At 58.7% G+C, this 23,000-nt stretch overlaps 1 protein-coding gene across 1 annotated transcript; it reads right to left on the bottom strand.

The window, feature by feature from the left end:
• Positions 1-1,527: 1,527 nt before the first annotated feature.
• On the bottom strand, positions 1,528-22,236 carry TEAD3 (TEA domain transcription factor 3). Its single transcript, XM_044244736.1, has 14 exons — positions 22,224-22,236; positions 21,854-22,060; positions 12,629-12,880; positions 10,822-10,886; positions 7,548-7,610; positions 6,491-6,502; positions 5,790-5,927; positions 5,623-5,672; positions 4,989-5,050; positions 4,301-4,434; positions 3,944-4,117; positions 3,570-3,710; positions 3,340-3,492; positions 1,528-3,123 (listed from the first exon to the last, which is right to left on the bottom strand). The coding sequence occupies exons 1-14, from the start codon at positions 22,234-22,236 to the stop codon at positions 3,010-3,012; spliced, it is 1,578 nt and encodes a 525-aa protein (XP_044100671.1). The 3' UTR covers positions 1,528-3,009.
• Between the last annotated feature and the right edge of the window lie 764 nt (positions 22,237-23,000).

Below are 23,000 nucleotides of genomic sequence, written 5' to 3'. Positions count from 1 at the left end.
AGCAAAGGGCAAACACGTGTGGAGGCCAACTGATTCCACTGTGAATGAAGTTGGCTATTTTAACCATCAGTCTAAAGCTTAGTGTGCACCTGAGTGAGTATTCAGGGTTCAGGTATTTGGGGAGCCCCATTTCTCAGGCATTTATGCTACAGGGAAATAAAGAGCTCGGGTGAAACCTCAGTACCTACGCTTTGACCATGGAACTGGCTCAAAAAATGGCATTCCCCTTTTCCTGGGAACATCAGAATGGGAATGGGGCAGGAAAGACAGAACTACCGTCCTGGTCATTGGGGTCCAGCCATCTTGGCCCTTCCTTGTAGCTTCCCACAGAACCCTGAGAAGGGGAGAGCCACTTCTGGGAGAGGGCCTTGGGCTTTGGGCTCACGAGACAACTTACTCTGGGTCCTTCCTAACTTCAGGACCTTGAAATTAGTCATCATGGATCTCTGACTTCTGGCTCTCATATTTGTGTTGGGGGAGGAGGAGGGGATGGGGCAGAGCTTGGGGGAGACAAGCAAACTCAACTCCTATCTCAGTTGAGTTTTCTGCATGAGACCTATATGATTTTAAAAGAAATTAACCGAAGGCTGTTTACTCCAGGATAGTGAAAGCCACAACACACGTGATGATGCCTCAAGCACCCAGTAAATAGAATTACTTGTTAGCCCAGAGATTGGATTTTGCATCCAGTCCTAGGTCAGCACATGGTCTGGCCTAGGGTCCTTCATAAGCCACTTTCTGACTCCACAACCCCCCACCCACCTGCCTGGAGTTCCAGGCACTGTCCCCATCCTGCAAGTGACAACAAAAGGCTACTTGATGATTTAGTCTACCAGGTGCATGGACTTGAGAGTCAGCCTGACCAGATTCAAATCTTGGTGTATAGCCAGTGACCGGTTCAATGAAGAGAACCTTTAACTTCATCTGCAAACTTGGTTGAGCAAATGAAAATATAGGATGTTCATTTAAATCTAAGCCTTAGATAAATAACTTATGTCCCCTTACCCTCCCCTTTCTCTGGTCCCTGCTGTATGAGTACAAGCCGGCTCAGAGGGGAGAGCAGGGCTCAGCCAGGCAGACAGGAACATGTTGGTAATCTGGCTTCTGCTAGCAGCCATTCCCTCAGGAAAGCACTCATCCTTCCTGAGGCTCTCTTCTCTGCTATGAAGTTAGAACCAGGAGTAGCCACATGAAGACTGGGGATTGAGCAGGGGCTCCATCTCAGAAGTGTGTGACCTTGGGCAAGTCACTTCAAAGAGACAATTTAACAACTGAACCTAGGCCAGCACTGGGCACATTTTAGCATTCAACTCCCAGCAGGAGGGGGTCAGAGAAAGGAGTCTGCAAAACTTTAAGGGATCTCTGAATCATACCTATTTTGAGTGTGGGTATGGATGCCCCCCCACAAGCCAAGATGGGCAAGGGTAAGAGGGTGGGGTGACACATCAGGATCTAATCTGGCAGGAGCACCCACATGAAGATAATCCAATCTGGAGAAGTCTGTCACACACTGGTCACACAACTAACCCACAAACAAATAACTTTAATTTTTTTTCTTTTTCTTTTTTCTTTTCTTTTTTTTTGGAGCAGGAGCCAGGCCTTGAGGACCCCTGCCCCAGCCCTGTGCCATGTTTACGATATAACCCATCACAGCTGGATTTAAAAAATACACAAAAAATATAATATACATTATAAAACCTAGGTTGGGTTTGGAAGTGGCCTGAGCATATATGCAAACTGTGAGGACCTTCAGGAAGCTCAGGGGCAGGCCGTGTAAGGAAGGGAAGGGGCACAGTACTTCATATGAAACTCGTAAATGCCCAGAGGCGGCTGGTAGACAGGCCAGGCCGGCTGAGGGGCCTGGGTGTTGGAGAGGGGCAGCAGGGAAAGGGTGAACCTTCAGTCCCAGAACTGGGTCTGGGGAGCTGCTGCTCCAGGCCTGGGAAACTGGAGGTGGAGAGAAACGTAAGGGAGTGAACGCACCGAGGGTTCACCAAATCCATGTCTTGGCCATTTGAAAATAACAAATCCTTCTGCTACCCCTTGTCCCTGGAACGCTGGTCTGCCCATAGGCGGGGACTCCAGCTTCCTACTTGACCCGCCGAGCTATTTTGGAGCCTGCCCCTGGGGGCCTTCTCTGGTCAGGAAGGTGCTGAGGGGCTCAGGTCCCAGATGTGGGCCGGGGCAGCTTGGAGGAGGTCCGCATAGGGGCTCCTGAGGCCCTGGCCGCACTACGGGCTGACAGAGGGCACCTAACAGGTGCCAAGTACCTGCTGCTCCTCTTTTCCTGCTGGTCAGAAGCAGCTGCTCCCCTGAAAGGTGGCCCCCAACCTGGCTGACTCCAACCCCCTGTATAGACCCTGTCTTTCACCCCCTGTGGCTGCTCCCCCACTCCAGGGAGGTAGTGTATACCTGGGCTCTGGGGACAGGCAGCCCCGGGTAAGAATTCCAACTCTGCCCCCCTTGCACGGGTCTCTCAACTTCTCGGAGTCTCAGCCCATCACATGAGACATCCAGACCCACGCTCACTTTGCAGGGTCTGAGAACAGGGCCAGGCACACTGGCCGGTACAAGAAGGTGTGGGCCCCTCTCTCATCTTCTCACCCTAACCCCAACTCAACACTCTCCTTCCTGGAGCCTCTGCACTCTGACCCCTTGATCTCCATTCTACCCTCCCCTGCCAGCCACACATGCCTGAGCCCGACGGGGTTGGAGCCCGCTCATTGGAGGCTGGGCAGAGCTGGGTGATGGTTCAGCAACCGGAGCGGGCTGCCCCACCATGGAGCCCTCCTCTCTTCTCCCACAATTAAAGCGCAGAACAGTGGCAGGGAGTGTGTGTGCTGGGTGGTAGGTGGGGAGGCCTCCTGGGTCCTGGGCCTGAGGCCTGGTAGGCAGGATGAGTCCTCAATCCCAGACCTCCGGAGGTGGGAGTGGGGTGGGGGTGGGGGGCCAGGCAGGTGTGTGGAAAAGATGCTTGTCCTGGATCCTGGTACTGGGGCCAAGACTGGCCTAGTCTTTGACGAGCTTGTAGACATGGTGCTGGGCCCCGTGCTCGCTGGTGGAGACTTCGAAGACGAAAGCAATGACGAGCAGGGTCTCCTGGGAGTCCCGGCTGGTGACCACCTGGGGGCCAATAGGAGGATGCAAGGGATCAGGAGGCACAGGGCCACCGCTGGCCAAGGGGGTAGGAGGACTAGGGGGAGGGGGGTGGGATTGGGCCTGAGCCTGAGAAGACCCTTCTCCTTTCTGGACAGCAGTCTTCTCAACCCAGCACTGGGGCTGCCCCCCACCTCAAGTGAGGCCCCCGTGCCCCCCACGCACCCTATACCCGCCCCCAACCTGCAGGATGGTGAAATTCTCCAGCACACTGTTCATCATGTACTTCTCCGGCAGGTGCTTCAGCTTGTGGATGAAGTTGATCATGTACTCACACATGGGGGAGCGGTGGATGCGGTACACGAAGCGGCCGTTCTCCAGCCTGGCGTACTCCGTCTGTGCGTGGTGCAGGGAAGGTGTCACCCAACGGGCCTGCTCCCCACCCCTCTGCACCACCCTGGGCCCCCACTCACCTCTACCTTCTCCACCACCTGCTTGCCAAAGGAGCACACCTTGGTGGAGACGCTGATGGTCATGCTGTCAGCCGAGCTGTACTGAGAGCTGACCCCATAGAAGGCTCCGGGGCCCTCCTGGATGGTGCTGTTGAGGTCCGCCTGGGAAGGGGTGGAGGTGTGAGCCGGGCCAGTGTCAGGTGTGGGCCGAGGCCAGGGGAGGCTTTGCCGAGGCCAGGGGAGGCTTCGCAGAGCCACATCGGTGTTCCACCTCAGGGCCCATCATTAAGGCCAGCGCCCTGCCCACAGGCCACAGGGTCCCCAGTGGGCGGGGTAGGCCTGGTGCGCTGAATGGGTTGGGGAAGAGGTGGTCGGGAGCAGAGAGGGCAGCTCACCCAGAACTTGACGAGGAAGAAGGCGTTAGGGGGCCCCTTCTCATAGAGTTCCTTCAGTCCACCTTTCTTCTCGGGGAACTTGTCATAGATCTGTCGCACATCGACAGCCTCCAGCGGCGGGTCGGAGAAGGCGGGGTTCGTCTGGCCGATGTGCACGAAGAGGTGTTTGCTGTACTGTGGGGAGGGCCCGGGACCGGGTCAGGAGAGCACGCGGGGCCGCGGGCCTGAGGGCTGCACTGGGACACGACTGCCCCGGGGCTTCCCCAGCCCGGGGCCCCCAGAGCCGTGGCCCTGGCCCACCACGCCGGGGTCTCCCAGGCTTGCGCAAATCCTCACCCCCACCCTCAGGCACGTTACCGTGTCGGGGTCTCGCTGCACCTCCATGAAGGCGGAATATTCGAGGAGCCGCAGCCGGGAGGAGGCGATGGTGCGGTCCTGCCACACGGGCACGGAGGCAGCAGCTGGGGGGAGCGGGGTCAGGGGCTCGTAACCTGGGAGGGCGAGATGGACCCTCAACTGCATGGGCGTGTGCGCATGCTCACATCCGGAGCTGCCCCCGGCTACAGCGAGCCGAGCCGTTGTGCGAACTACAAAATGGGGCCCCTTTCGGGTAGGAACATGGGCGGCACCCCCACCCCTCTGCCCCATCTCCTTATGCAGTGTACAACCCGCACAACTGTGCACGGTGGCCCCAGGTACTATACATAGGCGGGGGGGTAGTTTAGAGGTCACTGTTAATGTGTATTCAAACAGAAAATATGGACAAGTAAAAACGGAAAAATAAAAACTATCCTGAATCCCAAAACCCAGACAGAGTGCTACTCTGTTAAGATTTTGGTGTATCTCCAGAGAAGAATTTTATAAACATACATAAATGTAGCATCTTCACTGATATGTACGACATTGTAAAAGGTAAGGGGCCTGTCCCTGACAGTCCCAATGCCCTATCAATGCCATGCCCCTCTCCCTCCCCCTATAAACACATGCGGCCTTGCCCCCACCCCCAGCTCTTCTGAGCAGCTGAGTGGGTGTGCAGGGGACTTACTGCTGAGCGTCGGCGGCAGGGGTGGCTGGATGGGGTAGGCTGGCTGTGCAAAGGGCTTGATGCTGCAGACAGGAGCACAGCCTGGTTAGAGGGTCACCCCACCACCACCACCCCAGGCCCACTTTCCACCTAGTCCCTCGGGAGGCTGATCTGGTCTCCACAGGGAGCCACCCCACCTATCTGCAAAGGCCCAGAAGTGCATGCGGACAGGCTAAGTTTCCCGCTTTGGGTTTTCTCCACTTTTGAGCTTCTATGAAACCCTGCTGCATCTTACAACTGAGGTGCATGCTGAATGCGGCCTTTCAACCCCACCCTGAGAGCTGCCCTTGAAACTGAGGGTGTGTCTGAGGATGAAAGTCCTCTAAGAACTGAGGGAACCCAGCACATTCGACTCCCCCACGTGCTGACTTGGAGACCAACCCGGGGAGCAACCGAGGGAGAAGTGACCAAAGGGCAAACGGACGGCAAGTGGACGAGAAGGTGGATGAATGAACAAACACATGAGAGAACAGACAGATGTGTGGCTCTCTTCTGGGTGCTCCCCATTTTCTATTTTTGAACTAAAGCTTGGAAGCCAGCTCAAAGAGGGCATCCCAGCGGCGGGGGTGTGAGAGGGATGGGCCACAATACTCACTCCTGAGAGGGTCCAGGCTGCTGTCCCAGGAGAGGGGGGTTGCTCCAGAACTAGAGAGAGGGGACAAAGACCAGGGGCCCCTCAGCACCCAGGACCCATTGCCACCACCCAGCCCCAAAGGCCCTCCCTCACCTCAGCAACCCCTGCCCCTCCCAGGCCCCCTGTACCCGTGAGGAAGTGGAGAAGACGGCTTGGGGCAGAGGGGAGGGTGGGCTGAACTTGTTCTGTAGGACGCTGGCGGAGACAATCTGGGCGGATGACATGGAGGCCATGCTCTGGAGGGCTTTGTCCTTGGAGACCTGGTCCTGGGGAGGAGAGAGGCCGTGTGAGGATGGCCAGGTCAGAGATGGGGCTGGGGCTTGCCTTGGGGCCCCTCCCAGGTCCTAGAGCTCTGTTGTGTTGGCTCAGGAGAGTGTCAGCCCCTGCCGGGGCCTATCTCCTGAGTACATCACCCCTCTGAGCACAGTCCATATTGAGACATTATTTTATTTTATTCCATAACCCAGTATATACCCAAACATTTCCCCTTATGTTATCTGTCACGCACTCCTCTATTTCCTATTCTGTTTCATCACTGGTTCTCAAAGTATGGTCTGTGGACAGATGGTACCGGCATCACTTGGAAGCTTAGAAATGCAAATTCTCGGGCCCATCTGATTCCAAAACTCTGCAGGGGAAGCCCGGAAATCTGTCTTCACCAGCCCTCCCAGCAATTCTGATGCGTGCTAAAGTTTGAGAACCACTCTATCTCATTTTTAAACAGTGTTGGTTGCCAACCCTATTAAGTTGATTTCACAGTTCAACTGAAATCCTGTGTTAGGTGCTCTCCCCCTGACCTCATCCCCCAGGGGAGGGGCAGACTACTTACCAGGTTCATGGCCTGCAAAGGAGAGGGAAGGTAGATTAGAAGAGGCACACAAGAAAGTGACATAGGGTAGGGACGCGACCTCCTCCACCCCCATCCATTCAACAGCCACCAGCCTCTTGGGTCTCAGGATCCCAGAGGAGCTCAGAGGCAGCTGTGGACCCTCCTCCCACCTCCCCACTGCTACCCAAGGGGAGGGCTTGCTAGCTGGGGGTGCCCTGCAAAGGGCAGGATGAGGGAGGGCAGGCTGGAGACCTAGAAGGCAGACCACGCTGGAGCCCCCGGGGGTCTTCCGTGTCCTCTGGAGCTGTGATACAGGCCCAGGGGCATGGAGCGTGAGGCCCAGACTGCTGTGCAGTCGAGAAGCAGGGAGAAGCCACAGCTTACAGGGGCCCTGAGCCCGTGCTCTGAGATCCTCAGCTGCAGGGCAGCCAGGATTGAGCATCCAGTGCAAGGAAGAGCCAGGGCCACCACAGCAGCTCTACTGGCCAGTGTGCCCGTGTCTCCTCCTGCCCATCTGAAGGCCCCGTGCAATTAACAAGCAGCAATTAGGAAGGAGGAAAAGGAAAAGGAAGAAGAGAGGTGGGCCTTAGTGGCCCCCGGATGGTCTTCCTCTCCCTCACTATGGGGCTGGCTGTCACCCTGGGCTTCTGCTTAGTCTCCAAGGGCTGAGACCCTCTGTAGCCAGAAGTGGCCTTTGGGCTTCATGCTGCTGTTTGCATTTGAGACACCCTCCAACCCACCATAGCCCTCCAGCTGTCTCTCTGCCCTGCACTCAGAAAGCAGCAGGGCCAGGCCAAGTGGCAGGGGAACCCCTACCTTTAGCTTGGACTGAATCTCTCGAGATTTCCGCCTGGCTAGAACCTGCAAGTGGCTAGAGACCTGTAGAAAGAGAGAGAAAGAGAGAAAAAGAGCAGAAAGGGCAGAAGAGGCAAGAACAGAGCTTCAGCCAGAAAAGAGGCATAGTGAGAGCCGGCCGCAGCAGAGGCCTGAGCTGCGCAGAGACAGCGGTGGAGGCGCCGAGGAGGGACCGGAGGCCCTTGTCAGGTGCCCAACATACCTTGATGCCAACCTGGTACTCCCGCACCTTCTTCCGAGCTAGAACCTGTATGTGGCTGGACACCTAGGGGCCGCCCCGCGCCCCGCCAGAGAGGAAAACACAGACAGTGAGGAGGCACGGCATGGGGTGGTCATGGGCAAGGAGCATCCCAGCCCTTGTCTCTGGGACCAAATGGAAGCCAGGGGGAACCATGGGGCCCTTGTGAGCAGACATCCCTGAGCCCTGCTAATTCTCTGCTCTCTTCTTGGCCCTATTTTGATCAAGAGCCGTAGCCTCCAGGACCACTACGTACAGTTGTACAGGTCATTCACTGCACAAGAGGATCTAACCCAGTATGGCTAAAATCCAGCCCAAGCTCTGCCACTCAAGTTATGTGCCCTGGTGCCAGGCTGCATCTAACCCAGAGCAAGGGTATCTTTTTATTTTTCCAAGATGAGTGACTTTTTTTTCACTGATATTCTTAGAGGGGCACCTTTTTCTTATCTTTTTTTTCTTCTTTCAAGGTTCTTTATTTATTCAAGTCATCTTAACACCCAATGCAGGGCTCAAACTCACAACCCTGGCTCTACTGCCTGAGCTGGCCAGGTGCCCTGAGATACTTTTCTCTGATTGGCATCACCAACAGCCATAACATAACAGCCATAACCAACAGCTCGTGCTGGCCATCAGATCATCCATCTGGGCCATGGCTTCCATGAAAGCTCTCCCTGCCACACTGCCAGGACATGGTCAAGGGTCTGACCCTTAAGCCTCAGAGAACCCATTTTCCCCAGGAAAACAGAAGGGAACACATGGATCCCCAAGGCTGCTTCACTTGAGCTCCTGATATACAATGGCTGTGGGCTTTCTCTGCCAAGTTGTTTTTATCCCCACTAAGATACAGCTTCTTTTGCTTTTTAATCATAACCTGAAAGTTACTATGTCTGTTGTTTCCCCACAGCGCCCCACCACCACTAGCTGGTTAGGACCCAGATGGCTGTGCCTCAGTCCACCTCACTGGGCCCCAGAATCAGATGTCTGTCCAGCAAGGTTACCTGTCACTTCCTATGATGACAACGGTGACATTTACTGATGTGCTCAGCATTTTACACATACCTCATCTGACCTGTACTAAGAAGTCAGTCCTAAAATAATCCCCCAAGTTACAGATGAAGAAACCCGAGCACAGAGCAGTTAAGCAGTTTATCCAAGGTCACACAGCGGAGGGCTGGAGCTGGGATTTGAACTTAGGCGGCCTGACTCCCGAGCCAACTTGCTCCACCACCAAGCTATGCTCCCAGGATTCTTCTGACCCTTAGCACAGAGGACCACTGCCAAACGGTCAAGTCTGTGACAGCTGAAAGTCACATGGGACTTAATCCTAATGTAATATTTAGCTGTTTTTCCGGCATGGAGGCATTGCATTTGCTATTAATTGCTGTATGTATCTCTAAAAACCCTAACACTGCATTTTTTCAACCAAAAGTGAGACAAAAACCCTGGTCTGTCATCTGGTTGCTCTTTGCAACACATAAAGATGTGCTCTGTCCTCGCAAACATAAGATGGGTCTGTCCGTCTTATCTATCTACCTACCGACTTATCTAATTTTTCTTAAGACTTCATTTTTTAAAGTAATTTCTACACCCTATGTGGGACTCAAACTCACGACCCCAAGATGAAGAGTCATCTGCTCTACTGACTAGCCAGCCAGGCGCTCTGGCTTTCTGCTCTTCAAGATGTAGCATTAATGACAATAGCAGCGCCACATTCTTCCATTGTGCTTACTCTGTTCTAAGTGTCTTCCCATATTAGCTAATTTAATGGCCGAGGAACAGAAACTGAGGGGAAGGCACCCCTTGCCCACAGGTGGGGGTGAGGGTATTTGAACTTGGGGATTTGATGAGTCAGCCCTCCCCACTACAGTCCCAGGCTGCAGGAACAGGGCCCCTGTGGGTGGGGGTCCCCCTGCTGTATCCCTAGCGCCAAGCACAGAGGCAGAGCTCTAGAATTTGCTCACTGAATAAACACTGTGCCCCAGGAACTGGCCCTAGGAGAAAGGTTGATAAACGCCGGAGCAAATGGGGGAGGCCCCTGCTCCCATAACAAGGGCGTGGACTCAGAACCTTCGAGATGGTGGGATGGGACAGGTCGGCTTTGTCATCTGCACATGTGGGGATCTGGCAAAGTGGGGGTGCCAGGTCCAAACCCCACCAGACAGGGAGGGTGGGAGGGCCGAGGATCAGAGGCACCCTCCGGTCCTCCAGTCTCTGCGCCTAGCCTGCCTCTCTCCTGGGCACCCCTGCACATCACCCACCCCAAGCAGCCCCCTTTCTGGGTTTCCTGCAGGATGGGAAGCCGCCCAGTCATCTCTCCCTGCCACCACCGCCTCCATCACCTTTGCCACCACACCGGCCACTATCACTGCGGACCTCCGTCCCTGCCTCCGCCTGGCCCTCCCTCATCCGTTGCCCCAGCTGCTCCCAGGCCAGCATTCCTCGACAGCTGCCACCTGCCACTCCCTGTTCTAGTCCCTTCCATGGCACCCAGCTGCCCTGAGGGGAAAGCTGTCCCTCAGGCCTCTGGCCAACCTCTCTCCCTGTCCTTAACACTTCCCACCCCTCTCTCCATGCACCACACTGCTGACGGATGGCTCTTTCCGCCCAGTGGGCTCAATCCTGGATCCACTGCCTACCAGCTGAGTGACCTGGAGGAAGTTACTTAACGCCCCCCTGCCCCCATGTCTTCATCTGGAAGATGGAGAGGATTACTAGACCTACCTCTGAGGCTGCTGCAAGGAATACACAGATTCACATAACCTGAAGCACCATGGGGGTTCAGGGATTCAATGGATATCTGACCTCCTCAGCCTGCTAGAACCTCTCCCCTTTTCTCTGCCAGGCTGAACCCCAAATTCCTTCTTAAAAATGCACAGCAACCCCCTCCTCCCTTCCCCTACCGGGTCTAGGCTCTGACAACACACACTCACTCTGGGTTTGGCCATGCTGCCCTGCTCTGCACCCGTGTGTCACTATCACCGTCTGCCTCGCTGACTGGTCGGGGGCCACTCCGGGCAGTGACCACACCGGCCTGCCCCACGGGGCTCATCTCTGGTCACTGACCCCCAAGGCCTTGGGCGGCGTGGTGGCTGCTTAGAGAGGGCGGTGCCCCCTTCTCGACAGGCCGGGGAGTGTGAAGTCCCTCAGGAGAGGAAGGGGGACAGGGAGGGGCCGATGGTGGCAGATGAGGGTGCGCACATGGGCAGAGGGCCCGGAGCGCGCATCCTCCTCTCCCTACCTGTTTTCTCGTCCGAGTCTTCCCGGTCCTCAGTTTAATGTAGCGTGCAATCAGCTCATTTCGACCTGGCATGGGGTGAGAGAAGAATGAAGAGTTGGCCAAGGGGGGTTGCGGGGCTGCTGGTGGCTGCAGACCCCACACCCTCTGTTGCAAAACACACAGACCCCCTCCCCCATCACCACCCTTCTGCCCCCTCCCCACCCTCTTCACTTCAAGAGATAAAAGCAGGTGTGTGAGGGGTGGTGGGGAGCCCTAGGACCTGGGTGGCTGTTGGCTGACAGAGGTGTGAGTAGGGGGCAGCAGGGTGGGAGGGGACAAGGTCAGGGGCCTAACAGGTTTCCCTGAAGAAAGACAGCTGGGCTGCTCCCTCCTAGACCTGGTGGCACCTCCATCCCCCTCTGTGCACGACGGGAGTGCGGAATCTTTAAGTGTAAGCATTTGTGTGCGATCGAGGCCTGCTGCACATGTCCCCAAAAGTCTGAAAGAATGGGTTCCTGTCCTAGCTGTCCTTGCGATGAGGGGACACCCTGGACAGGTCCCCTCCCTTCTCTGGCAAAACGGGCAGGAAGGGCTCAGTGTGTTCAGCGTACCTCTCACACGGATGGCCTGTGTCAGGATGTCCCTGAGCCCATCACTGTGTCCCTGAGCCTGTCACCCCCATGTCCCGGCTTACCAGTGTCTCTCCTGCCCTGTGAGGTGCTAACAGATGCTGATTCAATACCTTTTATCCCCCCAGTCCAGGCCCCCAGACCCCAACCCCACAAGCTCCCCACAAGGGCCACATTCTCCAGATTCCTCCTCCATGACAGAACCAGCCCCACTGCTCCTCCCTTCCTGCCTGCCCCTCTCCACCCCACTCCCTCCGCCCTATCTAAACATACCCTGTGGGGCTGCCCCGGCCATCTGGGAGGTAGCCATCGGGGAAGCACCCGGGGACATCTGCCTGCCTTGTGAGGGGGCTCCGGGGCTCCAGTGGGCACGGCACAGTTGCTGTGGACAGGGGCTGCGGCAGCCCTTACCACTTGGCCCAGCTGTCTCCTTTCCGCACCCCACCACGATACTAGCCGCCGGGATGGGACAGGCCCAGGGCCTGCCTCACTCAGCCATAGGCTGCCATGGAGGATTGGAGGGAGCTGGCAAGCAGCCAGGCCCAGAAGGGTTGAGTTATCCAAAAAATGCAGCTCTGGGAGAGCCCTCTCAGGGCTGGACAAGAGGGGGACACTCCCTTCTGGAGGCAAGAGATGGGCAAGGTGGCAGAGAGCAGGCCAGGAGAGCAAGAGAGAGCTGGGTGGGGGGGGTGGTGTCTGAGGAATGAAGGAGTCCCCGTGTCCCTTCAGCCCTCTTCCTAACACAGGCCCTTGTCACAGCGTGGCCTGCCCTGACCCCATATCCATACGCTGGATAGAACTCGCCAGTAGGACACCCTGGTCTCACCCCTCAGGCCTCCCCACATGTGGGAAGGGACCCCCTCCCAGGCCTTTCTGGAGCACCAGGCACTGACCCAGTTTCCTATGTCCACTGAGTCACCCTGAAACCTGTAGGCCAGCAGGGGGAGGAGAGGAGGAGCAGACGGGGGTGTCAAGGTGTGGGCCCCAATCTGGTGGAGGGGGCCAGCCTGGCTTGTTTATGAGGAGGACCCAGACACACAGGCTCACACGCCCAGACTCGCCCGTGGCGGGCTGGCAGGCGGCCCCGCAGGACTTCGCCAAACCGGTTGGGTGAGGGGGCAGAGAGCAGGGGGAGGGGCCGGGAGGGCCAGGCTGCCTCCTCCAGCCACAGCCAGTGTCCCGTGTCTCCCTACACGCACCGTACATCTTGCCCTCGTCTGACAGGATGATCTTGCGGCGGCCGCAGGGTGGGTAGATGGCCAGGGCCTCCTGGAAGCTCTGCTCGATGTCGGGGCTCCACACGCCCTCTGCGTCGTTGTCCAGCCCCTTGTCCAGGCCCTCAGGCCCATCCTCCCGGGCCTCCCCGGGGCTGCTGCTGGCATTCCAGCTGTTGGACGCTATTGTGCTGGTTGCTCTGGGCTCTGGGCCTGAGCCCACTGGGCCGCCGGAGCCTGCGGGGCAGACACAGACGGGTGAGGGCCGGGGCTCTCCCAGACCACAGCAATCTCCCAGCCGGGGGACAGGCGTTGCAGTTGGGGAGGTGGAGGCAACCAGGCTTATTCCGTGCTGTGCAGCCTTAATGAGTTACCTCACCTCTCTTAGCTTTGGTCCCCTAAGAGGGGGAAAAAATCTCCTTGAGGTTGTGAGGCTTAAAATTAAATGAGGTCATGACAAAGGACCAACCACAATACCTCATATCTACAAAGCACTTCTGCGGGCACAAAGCATATTCGTGTTCACTTAGTCCTCAAAACTAAGGCAGGGAGGGCAAGGAGTGATACCCATTATTCAGAAGGGACACTGGGGCTCACAGTCATGATGAACAAAGTAGAGTGAACCGAGTTGCCAGGAAGACTGCTTGGCCCTGACTTTGCCAGATCTTTCCCCTGCCATCAGGGAAAGAGACCCCCAGCCCCCTCATTCTCGCCCCTAGCCTCAGTGCAACGCTGCTGAGGACCCCCTGTGGGAGGGGGAGGGCCTGGGACCCAGGAAGGGTGTGGTTTTGACTTCCCTAAAAGATAACTCCCAGGAGCCCAGCAGAACCTAAACAGTGGGCAGAGACGCCCAGGAATCGCAAGGAGGGAGCGATGCTGGCCGGCAAGGGAGCAGCCGAGAAGGTGCCCGGCCCGCAGCCTTGCTCAACCCCACCGGCTTCTCCATCCCACTTCCTGTTCCTGCACCTCCCACCCCACAGCAGCCCATAAACCACCCACACGCCCGCCCCTGCCCTGGCCCACATCGCGGAAGGGCCAGGGCTCTCTAAACTCCGAGTTCCCTGCACATGCCAGGCTGGGTTATTAACCGAGACCACACCCGGCAGGCCCCCCAACACACGTAGCTCCAAGGCTCGCCCCACACCCCCTTCAGCCTCGGATTCTGCATGCCCAGTGTCTGGGGAGCTTAGGAGCCCCAGATGGCTAGATCCAGGGACTTGGCTCTGGTCTGCAGGGAGAGCTAGGGTGGGGTGGGGGTGGGCAGGGTAGAGGGGTGGGAGATCCTTCAAAACCTGTGGAAAGGAATTCTTTCCCTTCAGACAAGAATTCCAGGCCCTGCCAAATGGATAGGGGTCCTCTGCGCTGGGCCACCTGCTTGTTTAGGGAGGCTTGACGAGCATCGCTAGTGGCATGGGATGGGGAGGGTCTAGGGGGCCGGATTATCAGAGGGAAACAGAGTCAAGACTATTACTCTAATGAGAATACCTGCCCCACATCAGGCCCTGTTCTGGGATTTTATACACATTGACTCATTTAATCCTCACGATAACCTATGCGGTGGAGACTATTATTAGCCTCACTTTACAGAGGAGGATACCAGAGAACAGAGAGGTTAAGCAACTTGTCTGACACACAGCTTGGAAGAGCTAGAGCTGGGTTCTGAGCCGGGCACTCCGGCTTCAGTCTTCTAACCAGAGGGAATGAAGCCAAGAAGCTTCACCACCTGGAGCGAGAAAGGAGGCAACCACCCTGAGCCCGCCCGGGGGCCCAGCTCTGGGCCTCCCCTCTAGCCCAGAGGCTGGAGCTGCTTCAAGGACCCCCGCCCGGCTGTAGCCCTTTCTGTGAGGCCCCCAAGACCAGGAGGAAGAGCTCTCCCACACCAGAGGCAGCCAGGGAGAGGGGAAGCCTTGCTCCTGACCAATGAGAGGGGCCATACTCCTCCATTCCCAGGCCATTCTCCCCAAGCCCCCCCCACCCCCCAGGAAGCTAGATCCCTATCCCCTCCTCAACTCCTGAGGCCAAGTTCTTGGAATAAAAATGTGAGGGCACAGAGACTCTGGGAGCCCAGGCGCGCCCATATTGAGGAAGTTGAGAGCCTCCCCCAGGATCTGACACTGCCACAGGCTGTCAGAGGGGAGGCAGGAGAGGGGCTGCGGTGCTCTACAACCCCTCCCAGCAGAGTCCTCAACCCATTCCCCCCAAATCCTTTCCTGAGGCCTCCCTCAGAGCAGCAGGGGCCCAGTGCATGGGGGGCCCTGGCAGCCCCAGACTTTGCAAAGCAACTTTCCTGCCTCCCCCAAGTCCCTGCCCGCCTCCCCTCTTCCAGGCAGTGCCCCCCCCCTTCTCGGGGTGATGTCAACCCCGCCCCGCCCCCCGCAGGAGCACTGTGGCCAAATATGGCGAACACAGCAGTGCTTGGGAGCTGGGACAGACTGGGGGGGGGGGGCGGGGCGGCGGCCCCTGGCTGGGACCGCTGGCAGCTGGTGAGGGGGAGGGGAGCCCAGGGGGCGGCTGCAAGGACGAGTCAAGGAGACAAGTGGGACCACCGTCCCTTCCGCTGGCTCACGGGCACATGCAAGACTCACTTTCTAGGAACACTCCTGTGGGCAGAGGCACCAACACAGGGGCCCACAGGTGACCACCCCCAACCCCGCACAGCCAGGCACTGGAGCCCACTTGGGCAAGTATGCCGTGTGGGGGCCCGGACTGACATCCAGATGAGAACTTTTTGTACCCCAGGGCCCAGGCACCCCCGTGGGTAACGGCAAGTGGGCAGCTGTGCCGGGCAGGGCACTGAACTGGGGTCTTTGTCCTGCTGCAGCGCTCAGGAGTCAGGCTGGAGGTTGTGGGAGGGGCACTGAGACCGGTGCATGCCCACCCCCTTCTTTTTAAACCCTCACACTGCTGGGGACCCAGCCTGGGGGACTGCTGGCTCTTTGGACAGCTGCAGGTTGGCCTGGACAAACGCAGGGCTCAGGCACCCTGCAGGGGAGATGGTGGCCCCAGCCTAGGGCTGATCATCACATCATCCCCACCGTACAGAGCAGGGCTGGCAGGGGTGGGAGTCCCCTAGCTGCCTACTGGTGCTCATGCTGCTGTCCTGAACCTCTATGTGCTGGGCTGTGCCATCCAGAGGGGTGGGAGACTGGGAGGAGGACCCAAGTGAGGGACGAGGGGGTGGAGCCTGGGAGGGGCTTGGGGGTGGGGTCAAGAGAGGGAGACAGACCCCGCCAGGCAGATAAGAAAACAGACAAGGGAGACAGGAGAGTCCCAGAGAATACCCAGAGACAAAATCCCCACAAAACCTCGGAGTGAGCCCCAGAGGAGAAATCCAGAGAGAGGCAGGCTGACAGAACAGGGAGGGTGCTAGAGAGAGTTGGATCCAGAGATGGTGGGGGCCAGAATCATGGCTGACAGACCCAGACAGATGGAGACCAAGACGGAGAGAGACGGAAGCACATAGCTAGGGGGCTAAAAAGGGCAGGAGGGGGGAAGATCAATAAACTCAGATGCAGTCAGTGAGGGAGGAGAGAGAGAGTGAGTTATGTACATATAAGCCGACAACAGAGCCCAGGGTTCAGGACAGACCCTAGAAGGAAGGAGTGTCAGGAAAGCCATTGCTGGGGCCCAGGGTCAGCCACAACAGGGCCATGTCCAGGACACCCCACTCCTGTCCCATCTGTCCCACGTCTTCAAGACCACCTCCTATGTCTCTCTCCAGAGGCCCATTATTACCATAGGCTGCAGACCCCCACCCCTGGACCTGGGGCCCACTCTGCCTCTACCCTCTGTCGGACCAGCCATTCTGGCTTCACCTCTGTGAGGGCCCTCAGCTTTCTGAGGTCAGAAGGTGCCTCTGGGTGGCGGCAGGGATGGGAGCTAGGAGGCTTGGTGAGCAGGCTCTGGGGCCCCCAGGGGAGATAAGGGGCCCCTTGCTGCCCACTCCCCACCCTGGGGCCAGACTGCTGGAATAACTGGCTGGACAGCTCCAGTGATGGAGGCCTGCCCTGGGCAGCTGCACAGGTCCTAGCTCCCTCCCACCCCCAACCCCCACGCCAGGCCCCTGCAGCCTCCAGACCACCCAGCCCTACACCTCGCTTTCAAGGGAGTAGGGGAGACTGGCCTGAAGCTTGGGCTCCCCCAGCCCTCTGCTCTGATGGGGACGGAGACAAGGCCGGTCAAGGAAGGTAGGTGTCATCCCCAAGTCCCTGGCTACCCTTCCTTCCATACCAGTCCCACTGGGAGGACAAACTGAGCCCAGTGACCCTCCTGGGTCTACTGGCCAGCAGCTGTCCACTCCTGCAGGGCCCACAGCCCCCCAAGGGCTCTCATTTGGAGGGAGAACAGTCACTCAAAAGGAAGGAAGATTAGTGAAATCAGCAGTTGCATCCCGAATCTCCCACCCCAAACCTGGGCTGGGCTGACCCGCTAGGGGGTTGAGGATGGGGAGAGAAGCTCCCCACCCCCTCTCCCTTTCCCTTCTTCCTTCTCACCCGCCCCCACAGCGGGGCCAGCTGTTCTCCAGCTGCCAGAGGCTCCCACCCTAGAAGGAGCCATGCTCTGATTGGGACTGGAGAGGGGGCAGGAGGGGGATGGTGTCTGCCTTTAGCACAAGGACCCCTGGGGGACCCTGCCAAGTGGCCACACCCTGCCAGGCTGGGGAGGGAGTACCCTCCTCCCTGGGGCAGGGCTGAGATTTTTACAGGAGGAAGCAATTTGCAGAGCCCACTAGGAGGGAGGTGGGGAGGGCTCCTCCCCTCTCTCCCACTTATTAATGTGCTTCCAATTTGGGAATCAAGACTCTGCACCCACCCACTCCCACTACTCAGGGCACAGGCTTCCTGGTGGACCAGAAGGGGCAGGATGTCCCCCCTCCCAGCCTTTCTTGTCCAAAGCTCATCCTCACTGTCCCCACCCCCCCACCAGTGTAGGAGAGTGGGAGGTAGAGTCTCCAAGCCCTCAAACCTCCGCAGAGAGAAGGGAGGAGAGAGGAGCACCGGCAGTAGGAGATGTCCCTTCACCCCTACTCCAGGACTCTGTCCCATCTCATTTTTTTTTTTTTTTTTAAACTCAGTCACCTCTATGCCCACTGTGGGACTCAAAACCATAACCCCGAGATTGAGAGTTGCACACTCCACCAACTGAGCCAGCCAGGCGCCTTCTGTCTCCTCTTGTCCCGCGCCAGTGAAGGCCGGGTGTCCAGCCTGGGGGTGGGGGCGGCAGCGCATGGGTAGCTTGGTTAAGCGGGTTTCACAGGTGTCCACTGCCACGCCCGAGGGTCTCCTCTCAGCCTGCCCCAGCCTCTGATACTCTGCGTCACCCGCGGAGCTGCCACCCATCATTCGGCTGATCCCCCACCACTGCGACAGTCACAGTGTCCTCTACAAACACCCAGGCTTCCTCGTGGCTCTGCTCGCTCACACACACATGCTTGCCTGCCACCGTCCCGCACATCCACGGTGATCTGCGTCCCTATCCTGTTCCCTCTTAAGATTTTCATTGCGCTAACACATGTAACATCCCCTTTATCATTTTTAAGCGCACATCAGTGGCATTAAGTACTTTCCTTCTTTGTTTTTAAGGGTTCACCATCCTCCGCGCAGATGCCCCAGGCATCAGGGTCATGGGCCCCCAAATATGTCACACACGGTCTCCCAGGCATGCCTGACTCAGCCCTGATGGCTGTCACCCATGCTGGCCCCGGGTCCCAGCAACCACAGAGAGTGCCCACCCACGGATCCCCTGATGTGCAGGGCTGCAGGGACAGGGTCTAGAGGCCAGGGTCCCCCCACACACACCTTCTTCCCCACTCAGCTTCTCACACAGCTGCTCAGCGGCATGTCACCATGCATCTCCTCACACGCGCCACACACTGTCCTAAGTTTTACACGTGTCCCGTACAGTTGCACACACAGCCTGTCAGAGCTCCAAAAACCTGAGACCACTTCATGTGCTGCACACACACACACATATACACACACACAAGCACGCACAGTATCACATGCTCTCACCCCTCAGCACCTGATGTCACACAGAATGGCACCCATTCTCGAATAATCGCAGTGTCCTTCACCCACACAGAGCATCAGGATCCCCGTGGGGTCAGACCCAGGCTCACGCTGCTGGTCGCTGAGAGCCATGTCCCCTGCAATGGCCACTCATAGAGACCATACGTACAACTTTTTTCTCTCTCTCTCACACACACACACACACACACACACAGAGGACATCACTCATGGTGGCTCCCACGTACACACAGTATCAGTCACACACACCAGTGTTCTAAAGTCATGGGCAGTGTCACACACAGTTTCTGTCCTGTACAAGTCCAGCCTCACATGCAGTCACAAGAACTGGTTTTAGCCGGTTCTCTCACACACGCACCCCCCACCGCCCCGGTCACCCACGCAGAATGTCCCACTCAGTTTCTCTCTCACACACGTCCAGCGTCACACATGGTTGCACTCTCATTTCCCTCTATCGCTTCCTGTCCTTTCAGGCCTGGCAGGGAGCACAGGAAACAATCAGCACTCTAGGAAACCTCAAGGGCTGAGGCTTTGGGGACCTGTGAAGGGACAGGGATTCTCTGGCCTCCAGCCTCCTGTGGGACCCTTCAAGGACAGGCAAAATCTGTTCCCCTCTCAGGTCCTCCCCTGAGGGGCAGCACCTCTCTTGCAGACAAGCCCAGGCTGGCATGACACCAGGACAGAGGTGAGGGCAGGGCAAGGCCTTGAGAATGGGGCTGAGTGTGATCTGCTGACCTCAGACCAGAGAGGCTCCCGCCATGGCTCCAGGGCTGCCTCTGAGGTCCATGGAGACCTGGACCCCACAACTTCCGCAGTTCCCACATGGGAAGAGACAGCGACCTCTTAGCTACTGCCACAGAAAGCCGCAGCATTTAGGGCTCTCCTCAAGGCTCCCCAGCAACCTGGGGTCTGGCACCCCAGATCCCTTCCCCACTCTCCTCATCGTGGGTGGACCCCTCTGCTCCTCAACACTTCCTAAGTGAGGAGGTGGGCAAGACTGATAGCTTCAGTTCCCTTCCAGCTTCCACACTGAGCCCTTTGGAGGGTCTGGGTGTCAGGCAGAGAGGCAGGCCATCCACGTGAGCTCACAACACAATTCACCCCGGCCAGCCTTGCCAGACCCCAGGGTCACTGCAGAGGGCAAGGTTCCCCAGCTCCATCTGGCTTCCCTGTCGCTCGACGCCTGCTGCCTGCAACCTTTTCAGCCATACTTCACCTGATTTACAAACTGCTCAGTCACCCCCTGGTTTGTCCTCACTTTCTTCCTTAGATCACTGATCGTCCACTCACCTCTCCAGACCTCACCAGGTTCATGGTCCATAATGGAAGGAGCAAGGCCCACTGACTAGAAGACCGAGACACTGGAAGACGCTCAGAGATAGGGGACCTAAGAAGTCATTTGTTTTGAGCAGGGAAACTGAGGCCCAAGATGACACAGGTGGTTAAAGGCCCAGATGGGACCAGATCTCTAATTTCTTGACATCCTCTTTGAGATGTCCCCTCCTGGTTCTAATGGTTCTAATATTTCCAGAATACAAAGGGTATAGGAGCACAAGGATGGGAGCACAAAGACAGACAGACAGGGGGACACGGACACACACGGACACACACACACACACACACACACACAGCTCTGTCCTGCCAATCACTGACCATCCTACAGAGCCAGTCCCCAGCCCCAATGCGCTAATTAGCATTAATTATTGTTCCCTCCCTAGGGGAGTGGGGGAGGGCTCATGAAGTTGAGAATCCCATTGGCTCTTAGCCTCTCCCTGAGGAGGGGGCATCCAGGGCCCCTGAAGTCATCCTCACCGGTGAGCCTGTTCCTAGAAGTTACATCTGTCCAACCCCTGCCCACAGGGTGAGCAGGGATCCACAAGACCGCAGAAGGATGTCCTGGAATGACACCCTCCTGGGGGAGGGTCTTGGAAAAGGACCTACAAGAATCTGGAAGGAAGGAGTACATAATCCCCCTAAATGTCCAACTTTGGGGGACTCTAGATTTCCTTTTTGCCCCAGGCTGCTCCCGACTTTCTAGCCAAGGAGGTCCAGGCCCCCTGCACTGGGGTGAGACGTGTATACACAGGCCACAGGAGACGAGATACATAGAGCAGCCCTGAACTCCAGCCCCTCAAGCTGTGTCCAGTCCCTACCCCCATCCCCTGCTTTCCTGGACTACAAGTCCAGGCCTGACCTGGTTCTGCCTCTACCTGGAGAGAAAACACAGAAGGAAGTGCCCCTTGAGAAGTCCTCCCCCAAGGCCTCATTCCCTCTTGTCCAGAAAGAATCTCTGAGCCCTGGGCCGCTCTCCCAAAAAGGTGACAGAGTGGGGTCTCAATGACACTGCCCTGGGGCCTGGCTAGCTAAAAACCGGATGCAGGCAGGCACTCCTGGCCTTCCCTCCTCAGTGGTGGTGGTAGTGGAGAGGACAAGCCTCCTTCCAACCCTCTAAAGTCTAAACAAGGGCTCTAAGGAAGTGTAGCGAAAATAAGGCCCCAAAGCCAGCCCTCTTTGGAGCCAGGCTCCCAGAGCCCTGGTCTGGACTCCGAACCTCCACCCCAACAGGGGCGGCAGAACTGAAAGGAGCTGAAGCCCCTGCTTCTCAGGGGGCGCACGCCCAGGGCACGCAGCTCTGCTCCCAGACACAGTCCACAATCCAGCGCAGCCACAGGCACCGCGCGCAGGAGCCGGCCTGGGCGTCGGGAGGCCGGGCCCGAGGCCTGCGTGGAGCTGGGGCCGGGCCGGCTCTAAGAGCGCGCGAGCCGGGAGTCCAAAGGGCGGCGGGGCCCGGGCCCGGGACTGGGAATCCCGGGTACGAGCTCCCCGATGGCAGGCCCCCCAAAACGTGCGGCCCCCAGACCCCTGCCTCGAAACCCCAAACGCGGACGTTTGGGGTGTCGAGGGACAGGCGATGGCACCGGGGACACTCTCCCGGCTCCCCGACCTCCCCCGACCAACCCGTTCGGGTCGCGAGGGGGGGGTTGGGGTGGGAGGGGTGGGCGGGGCTTCCCGGAGAGCTTCCCCCCCTTCCCTCTAAACTTCCCGGCACCCAGATCCGGGGCTCGGGCTCGAGCTGGACAATAGCTCGGGGACCCAGTCCCCCTTGAGTGCCCCCCCAGTCCAGAACCAGCCAACCAAACCACCTCTCCCAGCAGGGCCTCCTCCCCGCGTCTGTCCGGCTTACCTGGTCCGAGCTCGGGGGGGCGCTCCGGCCGGGCCGCTCCGCCGGACCCGAAGGAGCTGAGAGGGGGGCAGGGGAAGGGGGGTCTTGGGGAGGGGGCTGGCCGGAATGTGCGGAATGAGCCGGGCTGGAGCGGGAGGCGCCGAGCGCGGAGGAGGGAGCGAGCGGGACGGAAAGTTTGTGTTGAGGAGCCGGGGCGGGGGGTGGGGGCTGAGGGGAAGGAGGGGGCGGGGCGCGCAGGGGGGCGGGCACCGGCCGGGAGGGGCGGGGCCGCGCGGGGCCGCCCCCAGTCGGCGGTCGGGCTGCCCACCCGGCTGCTTCGCGACCCGTACCTGCTCTCGGCCTTCCCGCGCCTAGGCGCTCCTCTCCTCGCCTTCCTGTGCCATGCTCTCAACCTCCCACTGCACGCTGAGTCTTACCCCACCTCCCCAGGACCCGACCACAGTTTTGGGGCTCAGGCCTGGGCGGGGCCGAGGGCGGAGCTCCCGCCTAGCCGGCTGGACTCCCGTCGGGGTGCCGCGTCACGAGGGACCCAGCGAAGCCGGAGCGCACGGGCCTTGGGGCTCCCTACCCACACCCCAGTCCCGTGCGGCCGAGGTGGAGCGCCCTCTCCCGCCCGGGAACCCGCCCCCAACTCTCGGGGCCCCAGACCCCGCCCCGCCCTGGCGACTGCGCCCGCCCTGCCCGGACCCGGTTTGTCTGGTTCTCCCCGAGAGGCTTGTTTCTCGAATTTCTCCCTTTCCCCCTCTTCCCGGACCTCCGGGGCCCTCCCTCTCGGCCCGGGGCCCCCGCGGGGGGCGTCTCGACACCACGAGCCCGCCGAGTTTCGGTAGGACCGGCGCTGGGCGCGGGGGAGGGGACGCGGGAGCGCCCCGGGCCTGGGCGGGAGCGGGGTTGGGGGGTGGGGAGGCTGGCCTCCAGCCCGCCCTCCGGACCTCTCCCGCGCTCCGGACCCCTCCCGCCGCCTCGTTCTCGGCACGCGCTGAAGAACCACTGCTCGCCGGGTTCCGGACGCGGCTTTATTGGGGATGTGGGCACCCGGTCTTCCTCCCGCAACACCTACCCCCTCTTCCGAGCCCGCCCCACTCCTCGGATCCCTTAGGACGATCCCGGAGGGGGTTAAAACAACACTGACTACTGCTCCTGGACA

The sequence above is a fragment of the Neovison vison genome, chromosome 1 (genome assembly GCF_020171115.1).
Source record: "Neovison vison isolate M4711 chromosome 1, ASM_NN_V1, whole genome shotgun sequence".
Taxonomy (NCBI): Eukaryota; Metazoa; Chordata; class Mammalia; order Carnivora; family Mustelidae; genus Neogale; species Neogale vison.
Note: the sequence above shows the minus strand (reverse complement) of the source record. Positions and strands in the feature narration are given on the sequence as shown.